This window comes from Cyrtonyx montezumae, unplaced genomic scaffold (genome assembly GCF_038088225.1).
Source record: "Cyrtonyx montezumae isolate F1298 unplaced genomic scaffold, pur_monq_1.0 scaffold_16, whole genome shotgun sequence".
NCBI lineage: Eukaryota > Metazoa > Chordata > Aves > Galliformes > Odontophoridae > Cyrtonyx > Cyrtonyx montezumae.
In genome coordinates this window covers 9,802,371-9,815,798 of record NW_027071892.1, presented here as the reverse complement: position 1 = coordinate 9,815,798, position 13,428 = coordinate 9,802,371, and the positions used below count along the sequence as shown (strand labels likewise).

Genomic DNA, 13,428 nt, shown 5'->3' with positions numbered 1-13,428 from the left:
AACAATCTGTGATTTAAAAAATAAAAACCAGCCAAACAAAGAAGTCTAACCTGTAAAAAAGTTATGGGTGTAGGTGCCCATTTTCTGACAGAGGGGTTTGGTAACAGTGCAGGGGACAGAAATGTAAGGAATAATTGTTTTTGGGCCTAGAACCAGGAAAACTACTTTTCCAAATTAATCCAGTGAGAGCCATGAATCCACAGTATTTCATATCACACTTCATAAAACTCCAGTCATAATCCATAAAACTGACATTATTAGATTAAAAACCTCAGTTCCTCCTATAAGGAGCTCGCTCATTAGACATGCTGTAGTTTTATAACCTTAAAGTTCCTACCCAATTACCGTGATTAATACTGTGCTTTAATAAAAAATTTTTAAAAATCACCACAGGGGTTGATACCATCTGTTTGTTATAACTGCACATTTAAATATCGTCCAGCAAGAGAAGGACACTTGGTAAACAGGAATCAGAGAGGAGCTGGGAGAGCACAGCCCATTCTCCACGGGGAGGTGGGAAGGTGGAGATGTGCCCAGCTTGGTGTGACTGTGATGCACAGTGCAGGGGCTGTGATTGCTGCACACATCAGCGATGGAGCAGCAGTAGTACCATTCCCTGCAGCCCAGCAGCCTTTGGACATCTTCTGGACCTGGAGCTGAAGGAGCAGATCCAGAGGAAGACATGAAAATTCATGGAGGCTGCAGCACCTCTGCTATGGAGAAAGGCTGTGGGAGCTGGGGATGTTCAGCCCGGAGAAGAGAGGGATCTGGGAAGTCCTCATGGCGGCCTTTCAGTAGTCAAAAGGAGCACATAAACAAGTTGGAGGATGACTTTTTGTATGGCCTGGTAGCGATAGGACAAGGGGGAATGGTTTTAAACTAAAAGAGGAGAGATTTAGGTCAGATGTTGGGGCAAAATTGTTCACTCAGAGGGTGGTGAGGCCCTGGCACTTCAGCTCAGAGAAGTGTGCATCCCCCATCCCAGAAGGTGCCCAGTGCCATGGGTGGGCCCTGGGCAGTCTGAGCTGGTAGGGGGCAGCCAGCACACAGCAGAGTGTTGGAAGTGGATGGGTGCTAAGGTCCCTTCCAACCCAACCATTTTGTGATTCTGTGATTCCCAGGGTCCTGGCCCCAGGGGTTCAGGTGCTCTGCACATGGGGAAATAAGAACTTGGGAGGCTTGGAGACATGCCCCAAATCACCCAGCACTGTGCATGCATGCTCTTTGTTTCCCTTCTTGGACATCTTTGACCACATTGCCATGAGCTGCACTACAGATAGACATTCCTGAGAGCAGGCAGGAACCAGCCCTGCTCTGCTTTGCTGCAGCAGGAGAGCAGGACACAGAGACTCAGGACTTGTCACGGTGAAAACAAAGGTTTAGGTAAATGGCTGCTGTCGGCCAAAGCAAGCACGGGTTGGAATCACAGAGGATCACAGGGTACTGCAGAAGGCAGTGGTTGCTCAGCAGAGCTTCAGCCTTAGTGTTGGCTGGACAGATCTCACAGCCGCCACCTGCATCCTGCAGAAGCACCGCAGAACATTTGTTGCATGGCCAGCCATCATCGTTGTGAAGAGCTGTTTTCCTGCTCGTTGGCTTCCAGGCAGGAGTGCCACTGGAGTTTATTTGCACAGAGCTCTGGGAGTCACCACGTTTCCCCTCGGGCAGGAGTAGGGTTACTGTGCCTTGTGGTCTGCTCTGAGCATCAGGACACGGCTGGAAGAGCTGCAGCTAAAAACGTGTCAGGTTCGTGGTTCCACCCACAGACCAGAAATCGCCAAATCTGTATTATTTTTGAATCGCCTGCTTTTAAGGGCTGGTGGAAATAAGATATCTTGCTTCTGACTTCCAAGCAATAAAGAGGTGAATCACTACTGAGCAAAGCCTCTGCCGGACCACCCAGCTGCTCCGTGCAAAGCTGTAAAGCGATCCTCTGCAGAAGTGGCAAAGTGGAGACCGATTTTCTTGATATTACTGCGACTGTGCGAGGCAAATCAAATGCAAAAGGCATCGGGGCTCGCTAACAAAGTGGCCAAGTGAGAAGTGTGCTAATGAATGCAGGCTGATTAACATGCATTGAACTGAAAGCTAAACCACGTACGGGTCACAGGGGGAACGCAGAGCGTATTTACTCTTCTGAGAACAACATGTTACGTTCAAGACCCGACATGTGTGGGTAATTCACATTTAAATGCTTTCTTCCCCCTCATAGCTCTGGATAATTATCCAACTCAGGGTAAATAAGTTAATTTGTTTTTGTTTTTACTAAATAACAGCTCGGACTTTTGTTACTGCAGTTGGTCGAATCTCTCATTTTTTAGGGTTATGTGGGTCTGCTGCTGAGAAGTCTTGCCAGGGCTTTTGAAAACTCTTAACTTGCAAATTGTTATATATGTTTTTTTTAAGTGCCAGTCTCAAGGAGACATAAATGACGTGGTTTTTAACATTTATCTGTTGTCATTTTTATTAGATTGTGTACGTCTTTTTAATAGAACACAAGCTGGAAGTCCTCAGACCAAAACTGTGCATGTTTGGATTGTAGAATTGTATTTCAGGTGACCACCTCTTATTTTGCAGCATAGGGCTCCAGGAGGACAGCAGGCACATAAAAATGAGCTTTTTTCATGGGAGGAGAGAGCATGCTGGGCAAGCACACTGCAGGATAAACCATAGGAAACCATAGGGGATTAGCATTTGGGCATGCAGGTATTTGGGGGGGACTTGTAACTAAGACATTGGATTTGTAATTGGGAGATTTGGGTCCTAATTTAGGCTCTGCTGCAAGAGTCCTTAGGTGATCTTGAGTGAGTTCCTCTGAGGTGACGTCCCCAGAGAGACTTGTTGAAATCAGATGCCACAAATCTTCTCTTCGCTGCCTGTTACCCAGCTGCAGTAAATTCTAATTTTGTTCTGTCTTGTACTTCTAGATTTAAGTTTCTTCAGAACGAGAACTGTCTCTTACTGTGGGGGTTAGCAAGACTAAGCCACGCAGGTCCATATTGCAGTAGGGCCTCCTCATGTTACCTGAGTATAACAAACAAGCCCAAGGTCATCCCTAAAGCCCATGCAGCTCCCAAGGACCCTTGCTCTCTATGAGTCCCAGAAGAGCTCTGTTCTGAAGGAGATGCCTCACTCAAAGCCGAGGGCAGCAGGAAAGAGTGTGCATAAAACACACTTCATGGTATCCCAGGGTTCAGCCAAGGATCCACCACTTGGGACGTAGCTTTTTGGTGTTCGCTGTAGGGTTTTGTGTATGTTAAGAAGGCACACTCGAAGGAGTGTTTCGCAGGGGGAATGGGAAGTTTGTGATGGTCTCCAGCTCACCAGCAGTCATCTGGTGTCTCCCTTGAGTCTCCAGCTGCCTACAGTTCGTTGAAGTGTTTGAGTTGGAAGGGATCTTTAAAGGTCATCTAGTCCAATTACCAGTTGGGTCTAATTCTCCTTGGTTCAACTCACTGGGTCACTTAGTCACCTCTCTGGGTTTCCTCTGCAGAGCATCCATGTGTTCACAGTGCTCAGAGTTCCCCAAAGCTCCATCGCATCATGATGGGAAGCCGAGGGCAGGCAGTGGTAATGCCAATTTGGCAACAGTGTGGTCCCCACTGCTGTGTGGTCCCTCGTTGTTGTTCCTGCTGTCTTGAAAAGTCTTCCTTGACCACATGCACTAAAAATCATGAGTGAACAGTTCACAGGAGGATAAAGCTCAGCTGTGTAATGGAGAAGTGTTCTTTAAATAGAATAATTGTGGTACCAATCAGAGTTACAGCTTTCAGCCCAGCTGGAAAGTGGGAAGTTCTCATTAGTTGCTCTGAAGTCTGCAAACGAAATGGCTTTATTACATCAGAGCATTATTTTTCAACATGTAATGCATGAAGTCAGCTTTGTATCTTCATTTTTTATGGATAAGATGATGAGACTTTCTTCTCTTTCCTATTTTCTTCCCTTTTTTTTTTAATTTGTCTGAGAAACAGCTAATTAATTAGCAGAGCCAGGGCTAAATCCTAAGCAATGTGACTAATGGGACTGGAATCCAAATCAGTCTCAAATCTGAAATAGTCCTAAGCAGTCATCAGCTGCTTTTCTTGTCTCTGTGCGTGGGTTCCCATACTCTGCCGTACACCAGCACCCTGCATCGCTCACAGCACGTTCCTGGGCCATGGCAAGAAGTCTAGACCCCAGCAAGAAAGAGGGGCTGGCTGGCTGTTGGGCTGGCAAGGAAGGGAGTTTTGGGGTCAGTCAGATCTCAGCATCCTCATAGGGCCGACTGCTGCCTTTAGGACCTTGGTGCAGCAGGTGGGATGGAATGGGGCTGTGTGACACGTGGGGCAGTGCACCCACAGGTAGGGAGCAAAGACCTCTGCACAGTGCTGGGAACTTGGTTTGGGGAAATTACGTGTACGTATGAGGACTTGTGTGCACAGTTTGGTTGCAGGAAGCTGCAGTAGGAGCTGGGTGCTGCAGATGAGATATCTGCAATTGTTCTGTGTGTTTGGTTTATGGGGGTGCAGTGAAAGGCTCTGAGGAGGTTGGGGTGTACCTTGAGCAGACGTGGGGCTGCATCTTCACTGCAGCTCATGGATGGAAATGGCAAAGAAGTGACATCATGCAGCTGAGGGAAAGCTGCAAAACGAAGCCATATGCTTCGAAGATGTGATTCATGGCCGAGGCCAGATGCACTGTGCCTAAACACAACTGCTGTGTGCTCATTAGGACTTGCTGGACAACTGGGGTGCAAGAAGGTTCCTTCTGTTTTTCAAGTCATTGTAATAGCAAGAAAAAAGCAATGCGTGCCTACAAAAGGTCTTTTTTTCCGATGAACACAAATATTTACGGAGACTCCTCCAAAGGCTCGCAGATTTTTCCACTTTCTACTCCTTACACATGAAGAACATTCTCATAAATGGGCAATAAAAGCTAAAATTAAAAATGCCTCTTAAAAAAAAAAAAGAAAAAGCATGGTTCTATATTTAAAGCTGCTCTTTAATTACGAGTTCCCATATTTCCTCTTGAAGGGTTTCAGAAACGTTGATTTCGTGGATATAGACATCATCAGGATGATGAATGAGCCCTTGTCGCTGTGTGGGGTTGGGAGCAAGAGGAGTTCTGCTTTCTCCCTAATGCTGGGGCATGGCATGGTGAGAGCTGTCTGAGTCAGCTGTCCCAAAGCTGTGCAATGGGCAGGGGACTTGATGCACTGCTTTCCCACTGCAGTACACTTGCACTTGGGTTCCTCTGGCAGAGGAGCACCAGCTCAGCGCAGAGCAGAGCTTGGGGTGCTGCTGTGTGTTTAGGGCTGCTCAGACCAGGTTGGATGCAGGACCAGAGCCAATCCAAGGGTTCCCAAAGCAAGTTCCGTTCAGCAAATCCCCAAAGAGGTGGGAGCAGTGAAGTATCCTCCAAACCCTTCAGCACTTTTTGCTTCTTTCTTCCTGCTTTAGGTGCTGCTGATCATCAGTGGGAACCTGAGCTTCCTCAACTGGCTGACCATTGTGCCCAGCATCGCCTGCTTCGATGACCGCAGCCTGGCTTTCCTGTTCAGCCCCAGGCACGGGGGGGTGAAGGAGCGTGTGCTGCAGCTGCAGGGCAGCAGCCAGCAGCCTCCCCCAGGGCTCGGTGAGTTCTTCTGGGGGGAGAAAAGCAGCAAAGAGGTGTGTTTATCTCGAAAGATTTCTGTCCTCTCCTTCTGGAGCAAACATGAGGGAGAAAATGTTGCCCCCCTGTGTGGTTCTCTGTGGGATGTGAGTGGTGTCTGAACACTGCGGTCCTGACAGATGTGTGCAAAGCTAGCAGCTGGTTTGTAGACCTCTGCCACATCGGTGCCACTAGAGGGCATGTCCCGGTGCAGGTACAGCGCTGCCTGTGCAGGGAGTGCAGCTAGGATCCTGGCTTTGTGCTCAACCAGCCAGCATCAGACTCCAACTTGAAATAAGCAGTGCAGAATTGCACCATTTTGCTTGTGGTCTATTTTACATTATTTTATTTTGACTATTTAAATCAAAGATGAAATACCTAGTGCAGTTTGGGGCGAGGATTTTGTCTAAAAAGTTGGATGTTGAAGCAGCTCTTGTGCTTGCTTCTGCCTCTAGAGCCCACGGGCATCAGAGCATAAGTAACTGAGCATGGGGCTGGACTTCCAGGAAGAGCAGCACTGATTATTGATCTGCTATGGGGCCAGCAGCTCCTCCACTAACTGAAAAGAGAGCTCGACATCCTGCTTGGAGAAGGAGAGCAGAGCAGCTGCTCCTGGCCATGGCCATGGGGAGGGAATTCCCCAGAAGCATCCCAGATTCCCCAAAACTAAAGTGGAGGCAAATTCCCATTCATACCAGGAACACGGGAAAGCAAATATGAGGGGTTTGTAGTGTAACAACAGGGATTCTTGTGGCTGATGCTTCCCTCTGGAGGGAGTTTTTAAACAGCCTGGCTCCAGGAGATGCACGAGCAGCACTGGGCTATTTTACATGGGGCTGTGTAACAGATGTACGGTTGTATTTATAGTGTTTTTGTAAACCACTTACAAGCAACAAATTGCCTGTAATATCAACAACAATCACAGATGCTCATTTCTAAATATACTAAACATCTGTCAGAAGAGTGAAAAATGTCAACAAGACAAAGCATCTGTCTCTAGTCCTTTCTCCTCTACCAAGAAATGCAGCTTATTGGCCAGAGGCAAGGCCTCCAGCTTCGTTAAGTGTTCTGTGTCCTATATTGCATATTTTGCTAGGATTAGGTTGTAGATGTGTCCCTGTGCTGGATTTTTACTTTTTTTTTCTTTTTTTAAAGGGGGAGGGGGAATTTTAAAGTAATAGGGGTAAGATCTTGTGTGAATTTGGATTTCTGCTTACTTTTCTGCTAACAAAGCAGGGGCTGGCACCGATGGGCTGTGTGGCAAGAGGCTTAGAGGAGCTCTCACCCCTGGGTCACAAGAGCAGAAGACAGGAGGGTGTCCCACTTGTGACCTGGTTTAACAGGATCTGGCCACATCCTCGTGTGCGTACTTCCCACTGGGAGCTCCAATTCCCACCACTAGTGCTCGGTTCCTGTCTGTTCATCCAGGCCCTGCTGGCTCATGGCCTTCCCCAAATCTTGCTCCATCCTCTCTGTGTTCTCCCGTAGTAAACCCTTTTCCTTCTGTGACGACATTGCTGTCACCCCATGGGCACGGTGACAAAGAAGGGCACCATTCTGTGAACTGACTCGTGGAGCTGGGTCACAGTTATGGGATCATGTGGTGCTCTGGGGCTCAGCCTGCACCTTGCTTGCAGCTACAGAGTTCATTGAAGAGGCAGAATGCTGCCAGAGCACCCCGCAGTGGTGCAGAGTGAGGGGGGGGCACATTTCAGTGAGCTCCTTCCCAAATCCAGCGCTGCTCCAGCAATGTTCTCAGACTAAACAATTATTAATAGCTTCTGAGAGGGGTTCAAATAAACATCCCTCTCCTGCAGAGATAAGGGGAAAGCTGCATGCTATTGCTTTGAATCTGATCCGCTGGCTGTTAATGTTAAACAAATTAAAAACGACTATAAACATAGGAGCCCTTGAGAGGTCACCACTGCTTATTTGTCCGATTGCAGCAGGTTTCTCCCCAGCTCCAAATGCCACGTGAATGCAGCGCAGCCTCGTGCTGTTCCTGCAAACTGAACACCAAGGCACTGCCAACAGAGTGCAGCTCATGCACTGATGATAACGGGTAGTGTGGAGTGGGGTCTGGGTGAGGACAGAGAGGAAAAAGCAGAAACTAGCCTGGGTGGTGGGAGCTGGATGCAGCCCAGGAGGGGATGCTGAGCAAGGTGCGGGTGCCAGCTGCATTCTTTCCCCTGTGCCGAGGCAATGATTAATCTCACATTTTAGACATTTTTCTTTTTAGCCCTTTCTCAGACTATTTAGAGAAAGACAGATCTCCTCAGCGATAGCAGCTGGCAGCAGCACTGCCTGTTTGCTCCTGGCTGCGGGGCAGAGCTGGCTGTGGGCAGCACTCACATCCCTCTGCTCTGCTCTCGTGTCTCCCCAGGCTGCCACATCCGCAGGGTGGTGAACATCTCCTTAGGGCTCCTGATCGCCTACCTCAGCGTGCCTGTCGTCATCAACCTGCTCAGCTCCAGGCAGGTCATGAACACCTCCTTCAACCCCCTCAGGATAGTCAACACCTACGGAGCTTTCGGAAGGTACTGAGTTTTAATCACAGAACCGTAGGGATTGGAGGGGACCTCTGGAGATGATCCAGTCCAACTGCCCCCTAAAGCAGGTTCCCTGGAGCAGGCTGCACAGGAACATGTCCAAGTGGGTTTTGAACATCTCCAGAGGAGGAAACGTTACCGCCTCCCTGGGCAGATTGTTGCAGGTCTCTGCTACTCTCACAGTTAAGAGACTTCTCTTGGAACTTTCCTCATTCCAGTTTGTGCCACTTGTCCCTTGTCCTGTAGCTGGGCACCACCAAAAAGAGCCTGGTCTCATCCCCTTGACTCCCACCCTTAAGATATTGAATAGAATCATTATGAAAAGATCTCTAAGATGAAGTCCAACTGTCGACTCATCCCCACCATGCCCAATCATGTCCCTGCTTATAAGCCCAATCCTCATCTTGATAGGCATTGATGAGATCCCTCTCAGCCCTCTCTTCCCCAGGTGCACAGCCCTGGGGCTCTCAGCCTTTCCCCATCAGGAGGTGCTCCAGGCCCCCACACCATCTCTGCACCCTCCACTGGGCGCTCTCCCGCAGTTCCCTGTCTGCCTGTGACTGGGGAGCCCAACACTGGGTGCAGTGCCCCAGATGTGGCCTCCCCAGGGCAGGGAAGAGGGGAGGAGCACCTCCCTCACCTGCTGGCCTCACTGTGCAACATCCCCCAGGGTCCCATTGGCCTTCTTGGCCAGCAGGGTACACTGCTGGCTCACAGTCACCTGCTGGCCACCAGGACTCCCAGGTCCTGTTCCATAGAGCTCCTTTCCAGCAGGGTTGTACAGCTCTCCACTGTCAGCAGCATGAAGTGTGGTCCAATAGCCTTAAATCCAAACAGAAATCTTTCCAGTAGCCGTAGACTTGGAATATCTGTTTATGAGAGTGAAAGAGAAGAACGAGCAGGTTTCTTTCCCACTGAATTAAAATTTGTTTTCTTTGAGCTACTTTTAGTGAGCTCATTATACTGATGGAGCAAATGAAATAGCAGGATGAAAATATCCATAGGAGAGTTCATCCAGTGGATACTCCTCACCATCACCAGCCCACTTTATTTATGGTGAACTTCTCTTCCCCTGCGCATGTTCGCTGTCCCTCATGTAAATATTCACATAAGCTGTTGGGTAGCAGATTTAAGGCCAACAAAAGGAAGTGCTTTTTCCAACGAGTGACTTGGGGAATTCATTGCTACAGGAAACTGTGGAGACGAAAGTATAAATGGGCTCAGAAAAAAAAAAAAAAGAGCAAGACAGAAAGACAGATGGAGAGGACAGGCCCAGCAGTCTGGCTGCTGCTGTCAGCTCAGGAAATCCCACTGAGGACTGCAAGGTGGGGCTGGACAAGGGAAGCACCTTCATCTGCATTAGTAACCCGAGTCTGGGCTTTTGGGGCGCAGGTCAGCAGGGTTAGGCAACTCACAGTCTGTGGTAAGTGCTGTCCCTCAGCCTCTCCTTGACCAAAATACCTGTGAAAATGCTGAGAAACACCTCATGCTTATGGAGGACTAGCCAAAAGGGTTAGGCAACCTTGCCCTGGAAAGCTTGCAGCTGGAGAAGACAAGGCAAAGCACGTGGCACCAAGGCAGAATGAGCAGAGTGGTTTATGTGCCACCACAGAGGTGACAACAGGGCCAGTTCTCTGCACAGACCTCGTGTTTGGCTGTGCTGCTGCCTTCCTTCCCCAGGTGCTCTGGGTTGGTGGGCTGCAGGCAGGCCCTACAGGAGGGGCAGCAGTAATCGGGCTTTTATGTGAGCATTAGGGTGGGACGAGCAGCACACACTGTGAGCAGTGGAGATGCAGAGCACACCTGCAGCACATCACAGGGATAGGTGGTTTTCTCCAATATTTTGAACAGCAGACATTGCAGGAAAATAAGCTTAGGAAGGAAAAAAAGAAGAGAGAAACGTAATGAAATATAACAACATAAAAATGTTATGGAAAACACTGATGTTTCTCCACTTTTTGAGAAAGGGAGAAATAACCCCTGAACCTCTTTGAAGGCTGGAGCGGTGAAGCTACAGGAGATTGTTTTCTTTGGGTTGTTGTTCTTTTTCTTCTTCAGTCTATGGTTTCTGCTTCAGCAGTTACCAGAACCTAAAGAGCATGTGATGAAATGCTGCTGTAATATGTTTGTAATTCCACCCTATGTAAACCAATAAAAAGAGGATTGCAGCTTATAATGAATATACGATTATGTGAAACTTGACATATTTTGAATCACACAGTAGGAACATACTTTTATTAGTAATTTGGTGTCCCTGATTTACAGTGTGTTTCTAACCATTGGGCAGCTGGCCACAGCTCATAACTCAGCCCAGCGTATAATATGGAACTTGGCTGGAGAATCCAGAAATCTATTAAATGGAGGTAACAATTATAAGCTGAGATGCGCAGCATTCTGTGGGCTGTAAGCATCTATCACTGGAAGCCTTTGGAGGAGAAGGCAGTGCCTGTGTGTTTCCAGAGTTTCAATTTTAGGGCTGAAGGACCAAAGGCAAAGGGCATCAGGAGCTGCACAGCTTGGATAAGGGAGAGTTGCGCTGTTATGCTTTTGTGAGGGAAATCAGTGTAGGTGAGCATCACTGTCAGGTCATTGGAAACTCAACGGTCGTGTTTTCACATCGTGGTTGGTTTTTATTGCATGGCCTGGACAGTTTGCCATCTGCACTGCTTTACCACCGTGCTATGAGTAAGTCAAGTAAGTCAGTCAGTAAGTCTGTAAGTCAGTCAAACCCAGCAGTTGACCTGCCATAAGGTTGGGTGCTTTTTAACACAGTTTCAAAATGTCTACTAGGTTTGGGGGGCATTGTTTTTTTCTGCTTTCCTTGGCCTGATTTGCAGCCGTTCACACAGTACCTCCTCCTCTTGCTGAGCAATAGCTCCGTGAAACCTCTCTTGTGACCACAGTGGGTTGTAGAGCCTGGTGGAGAGATGGAGAGCCACAACAAGGGTCTGTTGTGACAGGACGAGGGGAAATAGTCTCAAACTAAATGAGAGAAGATTTAGACTGGATATAAGGAAGAAGTTCTTCATGCTAAGGGAGGTAAGGAATGGCACAGGGTGCCCAGAGAGTTGTCGGTGCCCCATCCCTGCAGACACCCATGTTCAGGTGAACAGGGCTGTGGGCACTGGTGGAGCTGTGGGTGTCCCTGCTCAATGCACAGAGTGGGACCAGACAGCCTTCAGAGGTCCTTTCCAGCTCAAACCATTCTGTGATTCTGTGCCGAAGAGAGAAGTTGGCCAAGAAGAGAGTGAAGGTCATAGAATCAGAGAACCATTAGGACTGGAAAAGATCTCTAAGATCACCGAGTTCAACCCCAACACATCACCACCATGCTCACTAAACAGTGTCCCTAAGTGCTACATCTGCCCTTGACTTGAGACAAGTAACAGACCTGATGTTGTGTCCTGTAGCATCACCAAGGAGAGAACCGAGGTCATCCTTCAGGGAACATCCAGCCTAGACCCCAATGACCCCACTGCTGTCTGGCAAGAGTTCGACTTCAAGTGCAAGCCTGGGGACCTGTGGAGACAGCCATGCTTCATCTCACCCTACCACTACCGCCTGGACTGGCTGATGTGGTTCGCGGCCTTCCAGGTACATGCGTCCCCTGGACCAGGGAAAGCAATCCATGTGAATTTACAATGTGCTTGGGGCAGAGGGGGTGGATATTTGAAGCCTCAGCTAAGTTAATTATGTTTAAAAAAAAAAAATGGTATTCCTAAAGGATGTCTGCTGCTGGTGTAATGAAACTTGGAAATTTTATGTGAGGCTTTTTAATTGTTTCTCGGCAATAATAAGAGTTAAAGAGATGGAGGGTGTGCCTGTCCCTGGAGTGGTGGCACAGTGGGCGGCCACTGCTCACCACTGGGACGTGGCATCCCTGCAGACAGGTGATGTCTCTCCATTAAGGAAGAGGAGAGGGGGATTATTGTAAATTAATTCTTTAACATCCTGTAGCCTTTTTTGCAAAATGGCATGGCCAGGAGAACGTAGAGCGGACATTACTGCTGCTCACAGCAGCAGTGTGGGCAGCCCCATCTCTCCCTTTGTTCTCATGACCTCTCCTCACGTTCTTCCTCTCTCTCTCTCTCTCCCCCTGCCCCAAACATCAGTTTTTTCTTTGTGGTATTTTCATTTAGGAGCCTTTTAGATTCCTTGGTGATGACATAACCATCGCTCTTTGGCTGTGGTTTTATATTTACCCTGCTAGTTTTTTGTGTGCTGGAATTTCATTTAATCTGCATTAGGTATGCTTATCCCTCAGCAAGACGACAGCAAAGGTTAAAGCTCTGGCCAGCAGCATTGCTCAGCACTAAACGAGGGTACAGAAGTTGGAGCTGTTGGTTTAAAGCCTCCTGCTTTTCAGGAGGCCTCCAGCATGGAATCACAGCATGGTTGGGTTGGAAGGGACCTCACAGCCCCCCCAGCCCCACCCTGTGCCGTGAGCTGGGTGCCCCCCACCAGATAAAGATGCCCAGGGCCTGAGGAAACCAAATGAGCACAAGGCACTGATACTGCAGCATCATGGCAAGCACTGCTGTGCCGGTGCTGAGAGACATTGCCACACACTGGCCCTGTCTGTCGGCAGGCAGCAGCTGTGTGCTGAGTGACAGTGATGTATGGGGCAGCCTGGGGACGAGCAGGAAGAGGAAATAACACAGCGTCATTTGCATCTTTATGATTATTTTTGTAATGCACTGAGAGGTTCCCTGAAGTGCCCCTGTCAGCCTGGGGGCTGGTGGAGCGTGCGCGTGGGAAGCTGTCTGTCCACACTGGCTGATTAGCAGTAATTAGTGCTCGTGCACAGGAGGTGTGTATCACCCCAGTGTGCTGTCCCCTCCTGCCTTGAGGTTGCCATGAGGCTGCATATCTTTTCCGTAGCAAGACATGGGTGTTCACATGGCCTCCCACTGCAGTCTGCTAAAGAATTTTCCCCTCATATCTGACCTAAATCTCCCCTCTTATAGTTTAAAGCCATGTACCCTTGTCCTGTCGCTATCTGCCTGTGTAAAAAGTCACTCTCTTCCTGTTTATAAGCTCCCTTCAAGTACTGGAAAGCTGCAGTGAGGTCTCCCTGGAGCTTCCAGGCTGAACACCCCCCAGCTCTCTGCCTGCTCCAACAGGAGAGGCCCTGCAGCCTCTGAGCATCCTCACGCCCTCCTCTGGTCCCCCTCCATCAGCTCCACAACTCTTTGTGCTGGGGGCCCCAGGACTGGACTCAGTACACCAGGTGGGGCCTCATGAGAGC

The 13,428-nt window shown here is 48.8% G+C and overlaps 1 protein-coding gene across 2 annotated transcripts in view; it reads left to right on the top strand.

Moving 5' to 3' along the window:
* LMF1 (lipase maturation factor 1) overlaps nt 1-13,428 on the top strand; it is a 160,568-nt gene that overhangs the window by 131,031 nt on the left and 16,109 nt on the right. For both annotated transcript variants that reach the window (XM_065732776.1, XM_065732775.1), the window contains 3 exons: nt 5,439-5,613; nt 8,015-8,168; nt 11,591-11,774. In XM_065732776.1, coding sequence (XP_065588848.1) covers nt 5,439-5,613; nt 8,015-8,168; nt 11,591-11,774 — 513 coding nt within the window. The remainder of the gene's footprint in view (nt 1-5,438; nt 5,614-8,014; nt 8,169-11,590; nt 11,775-13,428) is intronic.